At 56.8% G+C, this 13,275-nt stretch overlaps 3 protein-coding genes across 3 annotated transcripts; all 3 read left to right on the forward strand.

Moving 5' to 3' along the window:
• Positions 1-5,426: 5,426 nt before the first annotated feature.
• On the forward strand, positions 5,427-6,159 carry B0H18DRAFT_876712 (uncharacterized protein; the record flags this gene model as incomplete). Its single annotated transcript, XM_048040504.1, has 3 exons — positions 5,427-5,672; positions 5,801-5,911; positions 5,980-6,159. Coding segments are annotated over 3 exons (537 nt in total), but the record flags the coding sequence as incomplete, so codon positions are not given.
• Positions 6,160-6,903: 744 nt separating this feature from the next.
• B0H18DRAFT_876771 (uncharacterized protein) lies at positions 6,904-7,568 on the forward strand (the record flags this gene model as incomplete). Its single annotated transcript, XM_048040512.1, has 3 exons — positions 6,904-7,035; positions 7,117-7,321; positions 7,378-7,568. The coding sequence occupies 3 exons, from the start codon at positions 6,904-6,906 to the stop codon at positions 7,566-7,568; spliced, it is 528 nt and encodes a 175-aa protein (XP_047893429.1).
• Positions 7,569-12,589: 5,021 nt separating this feature from the next.
• On the forward strand, positions 12,590-13,180 carry B0H18DRAFT_876799 (uncharacterized protein; the record flags this gene model as incomplete). The annotated part of the gene is made up of 1 exon (XM_048040514.1): positions 12,590-13,180. A coding segment is annotated over one exon (591 nt), but the record flags the coding sequence as incomplete, so codon positions are not given.
• Between the last annotated feature and the right edge of the window lie 95 nt (positions 13,181-13,275).

Below are 13,275 nucleotides of genomic sequence, written 5' to 3' on the forward strand. Positions count from 1 at the left end.
ACTGCATGCCGATCGAGACAAGATGGATCGCATCCGCAACTGGCGGACACCTCGTTCGTACAAGGAGGTACAGCGGTTTCTTGGACTAGTCAACTACCTCGCGCATTTCCTGCCCGAGGTAAGTGGCTATACGTCCCCGCTGGCCGACATGTGCCATAACGACCGAGCATTCGTATGGCGAGCACTGCACGACAAATGCTTTGAATCAATCAAAGCACTTGTGAGTCGGGCTCCCATACTGAAGCCAATTGACCCCTCGATCGACGAACCCATTTGGGTGATCACGGACGCCTCACTATTCGGAGTAGGCGCCGTGTACGGTCAAGGACCAGAATGGCAGACTTGTCGACCTGCAGGCTTTCTGTCCAAGAAATTCTCGAGTGCTCAACGCGCGTACAAAACGTATGAGCAGGAGGCACTCGGAATAATGGAAGCCCTGCTCAAGTGGGAAGACAAGTTGCTTGGTCGTAAGATTCACATCATTACGGACCACAAAGCCCTCACTTTCTTCAATGGGATACCCAATCCGTCAAACCGCCAGGTTCGATGGTATGAGTATATGTCCCGCTTCAACTACGACATCACGTATGTCGAAGGAAGAAAGAACAAGGTAGCGGATTGCCTGTCTCGATACTACGAGAACGACACGTCCGACGACGTCACTCCGATACACCACATGGTGAATGCGGACGTGCGTCTGGACCCCGCTTTGATGACCTACCCTCGAACCGTGTTCTCGAGTTGCGAATGGGAAGATTAGCATCCCATCCACTCGTCGAGAACAAGCACGAACGCGAGGCTGAGGCAGCAGCATTGTCCGCCGCCCAGCCCACGTCCACGCCGGTTCAGAAGGAACCATCAAGGAATGGCAACCCAACGGTTGCTGAGTCACTGACCAATGGACCATCATTGCGAAAGAAGGTTGAACGGGACACGGACTTCATCTCCGCGATAAGGCTGGGTACTCGGACGACCATACTTTTCGGAAGGTACTGGAGTCCCCGGACCAGTTCAAGACCTTCGTAGTACGCGACGGACTGATATACACGAAGAACCGTCAACATGAAGAGGTTCTCTGTGTACCCAGGACGCTGATCAAGCGCCGCCTCCTAACGGAGGTGGTGATTGACCAGGCACACACCACGATAGGGCACTTTGGATCTCAGAAGACTTCTGAGTACGTCCGTCGGTGGTTCTGGTGGCCGAAATTGGGACGAGACGTAGACAAGTTCTGCATTACCTGCGGAACCTGTCAGACGTCTAAGCCGCGCAACCATCTCCAAGCGGGATGGCTGCATACACTCCCGATTCCAGTTCGACCATGGATATCGATGTCCATGGATTTCGTGGGACCGTTCCCCCAAGTCAACGGATACGACTACCTGTGGGTAGTGGTATGCCGTTTGACGTCCATGGTACATTTAATCCCCATCAAGACCACGACCACCGCCGCCGAACTCGCAGAGATTTATGTCCGCGAGATCGTGCGACTGCATGGACTGCCTGAATCCATTGTATCGGACCGCGATTCGAAATTCACGTCAAAATTTTGGCGTGAAGTTCATCGCATATTGGGTGCGAAGTTGTTGATGTCCACTTCATTCCATCCCCAGACGGATGGATTGTCGGAAAGGACCATCCGCTCCGTATCCCAGATCCTACGCTCCATGGTGTCGCCGGACCAGCTGAATTGGGTGGATAACATACCCCTCGCGGAGTTTGCTATCAACTCATCCACCAGCGCGACGACTGGATTCGCACCGTTCGAGCTCAACTACGGGTACATGCCGCGCATGTTGAACGGATTCTCCACGAGCACCACATATGCAGGTGTTCGTGAATTCGCCCAACGAGCACAATGTTACCTGGAAATGGCACACGACGCGATCATTGAAAGTCGAGTGCACCAGACGTTCCAGGCCAACAAGCACCGTCAGCAGGAACCTGAGTTCGACGTAGGATCGCAAGTATACTTGAGTACGCAGAACCTGGCGCTGCCTCGCGGCCGTGCTAGGAAACTGATGCCCAAGTTTATTGGACCATACAAGGTAGCGGCGTGTAATCCGAGTACGTCGAACTACACGCTGGAACTACCGAAGGAACTACGTGACCGTAGAATCCATCCGACGTTTCACGTCTCCCTCCTAAGGAGACACGAACCGAATGATGATTCAATGTTTCCTCACCGGGAGGCACGGTCGTACTATGACTTCGGCGACGACGAAGAACAGGAATGGCTCGTCGACGAAATCATAGGCCACAACTGGGACGGCAAGTGCATCAAATTCCACGTCCGGTGGACATTGGGAGACTGCACTTGGGAACCGTATGCCAATTGTAAGGACCTCGCGGCGCTCGACGAGTACTTGACACTACATGGCGTCAAGGACTGGAAGAAGCTGCCACGGAAACCCAGGGCGTAGAACGACGCACTACCACCACTAATGGGGTAGTACGACCGTTCACGAAGGCGGCACTTCGAAGCGAGCACCACCACTCGAAGCAGTGGTGGTACTGGACTTGAAGTGGCGGCGAGAAGAGAGTGTAGCGCCCAGAAGACGCGTCAAAGCCCAATCGGGCAGTGACGCGCCGTCAGGAGTCACATGATGTGGCAATCGCCTCAATACGCTGTGGCTGCACTCACCTTTAAGGTTGGACTCGGGTATCGGGTACACCCGCGGTACCATACCCGAGGTATGCCCGGGTGAGGGTTAGGTGTCTGCTTTTGGTCACCGAGCCATCACCGCATACCCTCGACAACGGGTGCACGGTATACACGGTGTTCACCGACCCGTGGACCCGCGACGGTCTTCTATGTAGCTGCCACTATCTCGAAGGCAGCATACTTAAGATCATGAATATCATATCACATTGAGCTATCAATACAAGTCGTACACTGGTAACAGGGACTATACTAGGCTCTAGCCCGTGGCCACTACGTAGAACTGACTGTCTCGAGCGAAGGGAGGTCAGAGTCGAGTGAGTGTAAGTCATGTAGAGTTTCACTGGATACATTCATGCCCACGGAATACACCTCCTTGATGCCAACAGGAGCATCACGATCTTCCGTGCTTGGCGGGTCAGTGCGCGCGGCGAACTATGCAACAGAGCCATTGAGTCTGTGTAGATATCTTCCAGCAGAGATTGGACTGGAAGCAACTTACACGAAGCTCGGCGTATTCCTCCACAGCATGCACCGCATATTGTGCAAGCTGAACAACATCCGGCCACCCGATGTCTTCCTCGACCCCCGCGGCCTCGAGAGCTATGCACACGTCATGCAGTACTGTCGCATGGCGCACGCGCGGGACAGATGAATCACGCAAGCATACGGCGATGAGTGCGATCGCCACATCAAGGGGCCCGGAAAGTTGCGTAGGTACTGTATACTGGACAGTACGCCAATCCGGCCCGGTGCGAAGACCACGTATAAGCTTCAAAACGACCACAGCCCATGTAACGGACACGATCAGTCTCAGCGCAGCCGTAGTGTAGTCGTGTTCGGTCACTTACATGCTCAACCAGACCTAAATATACCGTGCCAGACTCTCTACCCACTGCTGCAGCAGGTACGCGCTCCGAGTCGGATGTCTGCACATCAGCAAGGAGGTGACGAGGTTCCGTCTTGACGCAAAGGTCCCGAGGACGCGGAGAAGGCTCCGACACTGTTCGACAATCGCAGATCAGCACGATACGGCAGAATGCACCCAGGCGAGCGATGCAAGGACCATAGGCCGCTCGAAGACGATTGTCGACTCACCACGAGCGCATGAGGCTACGCAGCCCATATTGGATTGTTCTAACTGAGGAGGGGGATAGGCGTACAGCCGGGGTGGTGCCAGAGAGCCTTCGCCTTCGAGTCTACTATGGAATGCCCGCACGGTCTTGGTGGCGTTTGATTATGAACGAATGAGAGAAGGTATCGAGAATCCAGAGGGCGACGTACCGGTCCGTACTAGCCTCCACGTTGCGCACTCACGCTGCATGCCGCATGCGTTTGCTGAGCATCACATCTCTGATGTCGAAACCAGTGGCCTCGTGCTCCGAGCTAGTGAGTGTTCAACATTCAACACCCTGTACCGATGTGATCGTTACGCTCTGATTGGTCCTGATTCAACAGCCAAACGTGGTAAGTGCAGTTCTGAACTCACCTACGTCGACTGGAATGAACAGCAGCAGCAGATGAAAAGGAGAGAGCACCGTTGGTGTGCGGTGGGAATGAGAGGCAGTGGGCTCGGAGAATACGTGTCAAACAGTGCACCGCCTCCCATTATTTGGACACCGTCAAGGGCGTCCAAAGTTGGACCCACACACCGAATCTGGCACTGTCCCGTGCCGGTTCAAGTAGGCTCTCACGTCGTCTCACTGCCTCTCACCACCATGGCCACGGGGCCTGCTGAATGGGGTCCCTGTCCGTCTCTTTTTTTGGCGGTGCGGCCCGCTGTTCGGTGAGTGAGTGCTCGTATTCAAGTTCCTTGGTTCCTGGTTTGGTCTAACACGGATTATCAGATGTGCTATCATCGCCACGGCGCATCGTGCTGGCTGAGCATGCTGCGACCGGCGACCCGGCGACTCGGACACCGTACTCAAGATTGCAGGCTCCACTTGCGCCGTCGTCAAACTTACCTTCCGTGAGTCATTCTTCGGCCATGAACCGCATGCTCACGCAGACGAACTGTGTCCACGACTTCAGGTATCATTCTGATGGTGCATCTAGTTGGAGTGTTGGTTCCTGCACTCGCTGTTTGGTACCTAGGTACGTTGTACTATACTATTTTTGAGAGATCAGGCCTGATTTTCGTGTTCTTACCGGCCCGTCTTTTCCTTGCAGGTCGCGACACCATTCTGGCGAGAGTGCGGTCTGCTTAAATCACGCCAGCGTCCGTCCAGATGCTCACCGTCCGGTGTCGCCCACTCTCCTGCCGCGATGGCTGGTTCGAAGCGCAAGCTGCACACGTCCGGCTCGCAGTCGTCCCTCAACTCTATCACTTCGAGTGCCTCGAAGAAGTTTGCGGTGGCGAAGGACAAGCTCAAGTCTACAGCCAAGAAGATCGCGAAGCCGCTCCGGAGAGCTGCTTCCAGTCTCTCACGCTCGTCGCCTTCGCGTCCGTACTCGCCAGCATCGATCCCTTCGACAACGCTCTCTGAGCTTGGCTCCCGAGCGGCTACTCCCGCGGCTTCATCTGACGCCATCGACGTAGACGCCCTCTCTTCAGAGGGAGGATCCGACAACGGCTCAGTCGAGGCCCCGGAAGACATACTAGGTAGGTTTACGAAGTTTCTTTTTATGTCTATCTACTGAGGCATGTCCCTGGGTAGACCGCGCACGCGCGAAGTGGCGCTCGCCCATCTACTCCTTTTTCAAGGTCAACGACGTACGGCACGAGCTGTATAACGGCCGGCCTATCCATTTCTTCCCGTGCGCGGCTCGTAAGTGCCGGGGGCCGGTCAAGGGTGTCCGCCGATATCAAGATTCGAAAGACAAGTCCTCGACATCCAACCTGAAGACCCATGCCATCGGTTGCTGGGGCCAGGCGGCTGTCGAAGACGCGCTCAGCGGTAAGGAGCCGAGAAAGCGAGAGAACGCGATCAACATCGCGTTTGCTAAGGCGGCCGGACTCCCTGGACCACGGTTGGTTCAGGTGTCGCACAGGAACCATACCAACACCGAAGTCCGGTACGTAGAGACCTCGCTTGCATGGATCTTGGCTGACACCCATTCATTAGCGCACACCTCGTACGCTGGCTCACTGAGAGCGTGCGTCCCACACACCTCGTTGCCGATCGCGAGTTCATCGAGCTCATGTCGGCGGGCCGGCCAAACATCGAAATCCCATCCCCGAAGACGATCTCCCGTGATCTCAAGGCGTCGTTTCAACGGTGCCAGAGCCGCGTCAAGAAGATGCTTACTGTGAGTTCACCTATATCCATCTTCAGCGTATTTAGCGCCTCATGCTGATTTCGCAACACGCGTTATAGGACCATCCCGGGCGGATTCACTTTGCGACGGATGCATGGACGTCACCCAACCACCGTGCATTCGTCGCGTGGACCGCTCATTTAGAGTTTCAAGGGGCCCCTCTATCGTTCCTGCTTGACATAATTGAAGTTCCGGAGGTACGTCATTGGATGATCGAACGTGTGCTGAATTTCCGCTGATCCTATTCGATCGAAGTCGCACACGGGCAAGACACTTGCGAGGACGTTCCAGCGAATGTTGCTTGACTTCAGGCTTCAAGAAAAGGTGCGTACAGTGCCACATAACTTTCACCTCGACAACAAGAGTGCGTGGCTGATAATGCGGCAGATCTTGGCAGTAACAGCAGACAATGCTACCTCAAATGATGTCCAGGTTACCGAGCTTGCGGCTGCCTCGAACGTCTTCCAGGAGGAGCAGCATGTTTGTTGCTTCAATCACACGTTGAATCTCGTCGTCAAGGCAATCCTCAAGCCCTTCAGCGTGAAACTCAAGGATCCATCAGAGGACACGGAGGGTAACTCGGATACTGATGGAGCAGATGACAGTGGCATTGACCCCGGCGACATGGATGATGATTCCGAAGACGAAGACGAAGATCTTATGGATGAAGACACGGATGAAGCCGATGAAGACGAAGATGCTGATCCCCTCGAAGACCTCACTGATCTGGCGCGCGAGGAGGTGCTCGCGCAGACGGCAGAAGTCCGTACGACCCTCACAAAGGTACAGTGCTTTTTTATCTGCTCCCAGACGCCACCGCATTTCGCTAACAAATAGGGGTGTAGGTCCGCCAGCTTGCCTATGCTGTAATCCATTCCACGACGCTTGCGCTCCCCGCCTGGACCCGCGCCTGCCGTGCAGGCACCCTTCCCGCCCGGCAGATTCCACGCGACGTCAAGACCCGATGGAACTCGACGTACAAGATGCTGAAGTTCGCGTTCGAATACCGGGTGGCAATCGATTCGATCACCGCCGACAAGTCTCTGAAGCTGCGCAAATTCGAACTTGACGACGAGGAGTGGCAGATTGTCAGCGAGCTCAACACCATCCTTGGAGTACGTGCTACACTGATATGATCATGCACATACTGACATTACCTGGTGGCACACGTTCAACGTGTTTAGAAGTTTGAGCAGGCGACTCTCTTCTACTCGCAAGACTCCGTGTTCGCGATCGCGAACGTTATTCCGAGTATGGACAAACTCGACGAGATCCTCAATCCGAAGTCTGCCACGCAGCAATATCGCCCCGCTATACAAGCCGCAATGAGGCTTGGCAAGAAGGTCATGAATAAATACTATTCGCGCACTGACTGCTCGTCAGTCTACCGTATCGCGATGGGTATCTATCCTATTACCAACTTCGCTCCCGCTGATTGCTGATGAGAATACCTACAGTGCTTCATCCCGGACTTAAGCTAGAATACTTCAAGCAAAACCGATGGCCACGCGAATGGATTGACACCGCCGAGCAGCTCACTCGCGCAGAGTACGAGCTGTTGGCCGAGAAGAAAGCAGGAGCCTTAGGCAAAGCGATGGATACCCAGAAAGACGTGCGTACTTTGTTGACCACCTTCACAATAGCCTGACAAATGCGTGTGCAGGTGTCCAACAAGACTGACTCTGATTTCGGAGGCTTCGCAGACGTCTCCCTCGCCACGGATACGTTCGAGCGCAATGAGCTTGACGAGTATCTGGCTCTTCCGTGCGAACGCGTGGACTTCAAGAACCTCGGGAAGTGGTGGTGGGACAACCGTACAACTTATCCAGTGCTACATCGCCTGGCACTCGATTACTTATCGGCACCGGGTGAGTTTGTGTGAAGTGATCCATCGTTGATCCCATTTGGCTTATGGATGATTGCAGCAACCTCTACTGCAGTCGAGCGCGTCTTCTCGCAAGGACGTCACTTACTCCATTTCACGCGCAATCGGATGACGGGGGCTACGTTCCGCTCGAACTTATGCCTCGGGGCTTGGGGCGAGCGGATATTCTTCATATACAGGATATCATTGATGCAGTCGCTGAGCGACGCCGTGGTAGACAGCGCGTGCACGCAGTGGCGTCCAGTGACTCTGCGATGGTCGTCGATTGATGTACTTGTAAAGTGAATGTGTTCTATGTACAAACACAATGATACTCTGTCCGAATTACGACTATACCGGAGCGATATAACCGCGGTATTGTGTACCGCGGCATACCGTCACTACCGTCGGTGATGCCGGATCGGGTACGGGTGGTACCCGTAGGCGTTAAGGTGTTGCGGGTTGCGGGTGCGGTATAGGTCTCGCACACCCGCGGTGCAACCCGTGTCCAACCTTACTCACCTTCTCCCAAACTTCAACTCTCCACGTCAAACCACGACAACACCGACTTCACCATGTCCCGCCCATCCTCGCCCATGAACACCGACGAGCCCCCGCGTGTCGCCGCACCTACTGGTGTGGTGGCACCGTCGGCGACTCAGTCGACTTCAAGCCCGCAGTCGCCGCCAACGGTGACTTCGACATCGGACGCCGTTGTCCAACCGCCGCCTATTGGGGTGGCTGGGCACGGCGTGCCAACCATCGACGCGTCTCGTCAACAGGCGCGTGAGTCGCGCGGACTACGCGACGACCCCGTCACACCGCAGTACCAATTCGGGACTGTGGGTGGCTCGTCGTCGTTGTTTGCCCCGTTCGCGCAGACTTGGGTGCCACGTCACCCGCCAGCTCCGCTGGTAATCCACACCCCGGGGTCGTGCACCGTGTGCGACGCGTACCTCGCCCACCTCCCTCGGTCGGAGAACGAGGACGCGAGCTTCGGTGTGGCCGTCAACGGAGTGGAGGCCCAGATCCGGGCCCGCTTTGAAGCCGACCTCCTTCAGAGGGGTTGGCTCCAGGGGGGGAGGGAGCTGGTAGATTCTCTCCAGCGTCAGTACGACCAACTGGAGCAGAGGTCGTTTCGCGCCCAGGACGAATTGGCCGAAACGCGAGCTCGACTCCATCAGAGCGAAGACGCGGCCCAAGCACTCCGGTCGGAAGTCCGAGAGCTCGAAGACCGCGTAGACAGGCGGGACGCCTCCCTCACGTACCTCGAGGACAAGTTCGACGACGCTCAACGCCAGCTCAGCGAGTACCGAGCAAAGGAGAAAGAGCGTCAAAAGGCCAACGAGATGGGCCCGCCGAAGACGAGGCCTCCGAAGCAGACAGCATCCCGAACGGAGCTGCCGGCTTCGTCGAGGTCTGAATCGAGGACCAGGAACGCTGCACCGGAACCGGCGCAGCCAGTACGGTCCGAGCCGAGGACGAGGCAGACTGTGCCAGAGAGGACACAGCCAGCCCCCCCTCCGCCACGAACGCGCTCCCCAGTACCCGTCATCCCGCCGCCGCCACGGTCTGCGCCTGAGTCAAGGACCATCCCACCGCCGGCACCAAGCAGGCCGCCTGCGCTGCCCGCCATGATGCAACCCGGAGGATGGGACGAGGACCAGAGCGACGACGATGACGTAGACGAAGAAGAGGAGAAGAAGCGGATTAGCAAGGCAAAGGGGAAGCAGAGGGCGAAGGGGAAACCGGTCTCGCGGCCGCAGACGACAGGAACCGACGACGGTCGTACCCAGTACATATCCAGTACGGGTGCGCCGCCGGTCGCTCCTGAAGGATGGCCCGAGGACGTACCGCTACCGGCCAACTCGCTGGTGATACGCGCCGGACAATGGCACAACTTCATCCCCCGCCGCGACGTGGACGGACGCAATCTGTTGCGCGTCGCACAGGCCGGGGATGAGGAGGCCGCTTTCCGGGTCCGGGACTTGATCCACCAGACCCACGACGACGCGGGCCTGCGATACGTCGACGGGATGTATCACCTTGTGAGCAACTGGCGTCCTCCGCGCGCGACTCCGGTCATCACGCCCACCAGTGGACGTGATGCCGAGATCGACGCGGATGAGGTCCGCAACATCGAGCGTGCCGTTCGCGAGAGTCGAGAAGAGGAACGGAGGCGAGCAGCTGCACCACCAGCGGGAACCCCTGGTGCCGGATCCTCTGGCAGTCGGACGACGACTACCGTACCCACGTCCACTGCCAGTGGTCCACCGGCTTCGTCAAAATTGACGAAGCGTCGCGCTGACGCCGAGGCAGGCAGCCATATGCGTGCGCCGCCCACCAAGAAGGCGAGACTGCCGCAGCCTGACCCTCAAGACCCGGTCAGTCGATGGGTGGATTGGTACCGCCTCTACCCACACAACATACCCGATGGGGTGCGTGTAGAGGACGGCGAGCCTAACGTCGACGATGCCGAGGCGGTGCATCTGATACGCCGCCTCGCACCTCGATCCCCCAACGGACGAAGGCCTTGGGATATCGTTGTCGCTCAGCTCTTCTCCATTGAAGGGCTGTACGGTCTCATCGTCGAGAACGGACACTATCCCATCGGCGACGGACGAGCGACAATCCCGTACGCGTGGAACGCCTCCAACGCTACCATCTATGATGCAGCGCGGTGGTTCGCCCGCATGGGTATCCAGCCCGGCGAGGCACAGTTCCTCACGGACTACGCTCGGCGACGCCGCAATATTCACGAGAGCCGGCCTCTGGATGAGGGTGCCCCTTTCAGCACCTTCCCCATGAGTCCGGGCGACGTCAACATCGTGGACGTGCCCGATATCGCGCAGTTGCCGGCAATCCCGCCTACGGTGCACATCCCGACAACGGTTGTGGATGTGCCCATGGGAGACGGCCAGGCTGAGGAGAACCCCCAGCCTGCCGCGGATGCACCTCCTCCTGATGAGAACCACCCGGGGGATGGTCCTTCTGGCCACTCTGACTGATCGTCTCGATCGTCAGGCTGCTCGACACGTACCATGTCGTCGCTGTACCCCGCACTTACGGGCGCGTTGTACTTCTCGATCACGGCGTCGCGAACATTCCCGTCTCTTCAATTCCGTCCGCAATAGACTTACTGGCCGGCGCGTCGCTGGCGCCTTCACCTCATCATTCCTCTCACCGCGCAGGCTGTCGCCGTCGGCACTCACGTCGTCGCCATCGTCATCCTGTCGCTTCGCCTCATCATCACGGTCCAATGACCTTATATATTCGCGCATACTCTACTATCGTGGACCCGTGGACGAGTCCAGGGAGGAGGAGTGTAACGGGACGTTACCGTATGGACGTGTGTAATCCCGTTATGGACTTATTGGATCGATATGTTTGTATGTATATACGTTTGCGTGTGTTTGGCGTCGTACCTTTATAGGTCGTCGCCCGGCGAGTTGAAGGACAAGTCCTTTAACTCGTCGTCCTCCGGATACATCGCACTTCTCAATGGAGATTGGTGCACTGTATCTGCGGGATTGAGTAAGGCACGTTACAATAAGCTATACACGAGGATCCTGGCCACAAGACTGGGTCGAATCGCCACGAAGGTTCTGCACCCGGACCAAGCAGGGTTCGTGCCCGGTCGCCACATCACGGACCAGACCCAACTCTGCAGGGTGATGATTGACTACGCGGAGGCCGTCGAAGAAGACGGTGTGATAGTAGCCCTTGACCAAGAGAAAGCCTATGACAAGGTTGCACATGACTACCTCTGGAAAGTCCTTGCACGCTTCGGCTTCTCCACCCGCTTTATACGTCGCGTCCAGGAACTATACAAACACGCAACCACCATCATTATACTGAACGGCGAGAAGAGCTCACCATTTATCGTTATACGAGGAGTACGGCAAGGGGACCCTCTATCCTGCCTCCTCTTCGACCTCGCCATAGAACCGCTGGCATGCGCCCTGCGAGCATCATCCCTTCGAGGCTTCAGCATCCCCGGAGCGGCATCCCGAGTTATCACCTCCCTATTTGCGGACGACACGTCCGCATTCCTATCCGCCCAGGACTCTTGGTCCGGGCTATGGAAAATCCTTAATGACTGGTGCAAAGCCTCACGCGCCCGTTTCAACGGGGGCAAGACGGAAGTAATCCCGGTAGGGACCGCGGAGTACCGACACCGCCTGGCCACGGAAAGGACGATCAATTCCGACCAGCCAAATGACCGGATACCCGACTCTGTGCATATCGCGCGAGACGGCGAAGCCGTGCGCATTCTGGGGGCCTGGGTAGGAAACGGTGTAGACCAGGTGGCGATATGGACCCCTGCGATGCAGAAAGTCGAAGCTTTCCTAGATCGCTGGGGAAAGTGTAACCCCTCGCTCCGAGGAAAGAAGCACATCGTGCAAATGGGCCCTGGAGGCATTACCCAGTATTTGACGTCAGTCCAGGGCATGCTGAAAGGTATCGAGAAACGTCTTACCTCCCTGATCCGGTCCTTCATCTGGGGAGAAACGAAGTCCCCGCCAATCGCGATCGAGACACTGTGCCTCCCAGTCACGGAAGGCGGCATTGGCCTACTAGACATTAAAAGCAGGAACGAAGCGATTGAACTCGTATGGGTGAAGAAATACCTTATGTTATCCGAGGCCCGCCCTACCTGGGCTTTCGCGGTGGACGTTCTGATTAGCAAATGCGCATCCAGAGACGCCGGGGCGATACGACCGGAAGCACAAATCAACACCTTTTTGCAGAGCTGGAGCCCATCTACTCATAGCCGCTCCCCACTCCCGCCCTACTTACAGCGGATGCTCCTTGTAGCGAAGAAATACAATGTGAGCTTCGCAGCAGTTAAACTTGACAACAGAACAAAGGAACTCTTACCCATGTGGTACCACTTGGGCGCGACAAAGCGGCTGCGAACATTGAACAACACTCCCCGTAGCGACTGCCTACGACGGAACCACGGCGCCTCCCGTGTCTTCGATCTCCTTGCAGTCATCCGACGTCCCTGCTACATGCGGCTCCGGGAGTCAGGAAATGACTATGTACCGGGCAGCTGTGACTGCAATCAATGCGCGGCCGACGGTCGAGCCGGGTGTAAACATCCCCTTAAGTGCTGCGGGGTGGCGTACACCCTCCTCAAACAGATCCGCCCAAAATGGGCACCCACACAGTCTTCACCGGCCGACGGCCTCTCCCTGACAAGGAGGAGGAAGGAAAAGAATGACAAAGCTCTAGAAGATGACGAGGTTATCACCTTCGACCCGTCGTTGACGTGCCGCGGCCCGTTGGACGAAGCATTCCGGGTCTTCGTTGACCCTACGGTCCACGACCAGCCCCCAGCTATACGCCAACGGCGTGGACGCATCGTAGAAGATGAGGCCGTCACGGTCTACCTTTTGGGACCCCCAAAGAAAAACAACTGGTCCGGCACAACTGTCGAAGTGCACCCACACTCCGGATTCGCCTACTACCCCTCGGCCCCCGGCCG

The sequence above is a fragment of the Fomitopsis serialis genome (genome assembly GCF_022376445.1).
Source record: "Fomitopsis serialis strain Sig1Antser10 chromosome Unknown B0H18scaffold_33, whole genome shotgun sequence".
Classification (NCBI taxonomy): domain Eukaryota; kingdom Fungi; phylum Basidiomycota; class Agaricomycetes; order Polyporales; family Fomitopsidaceae; genus Fomitopsis; species Fomitopsis serialis.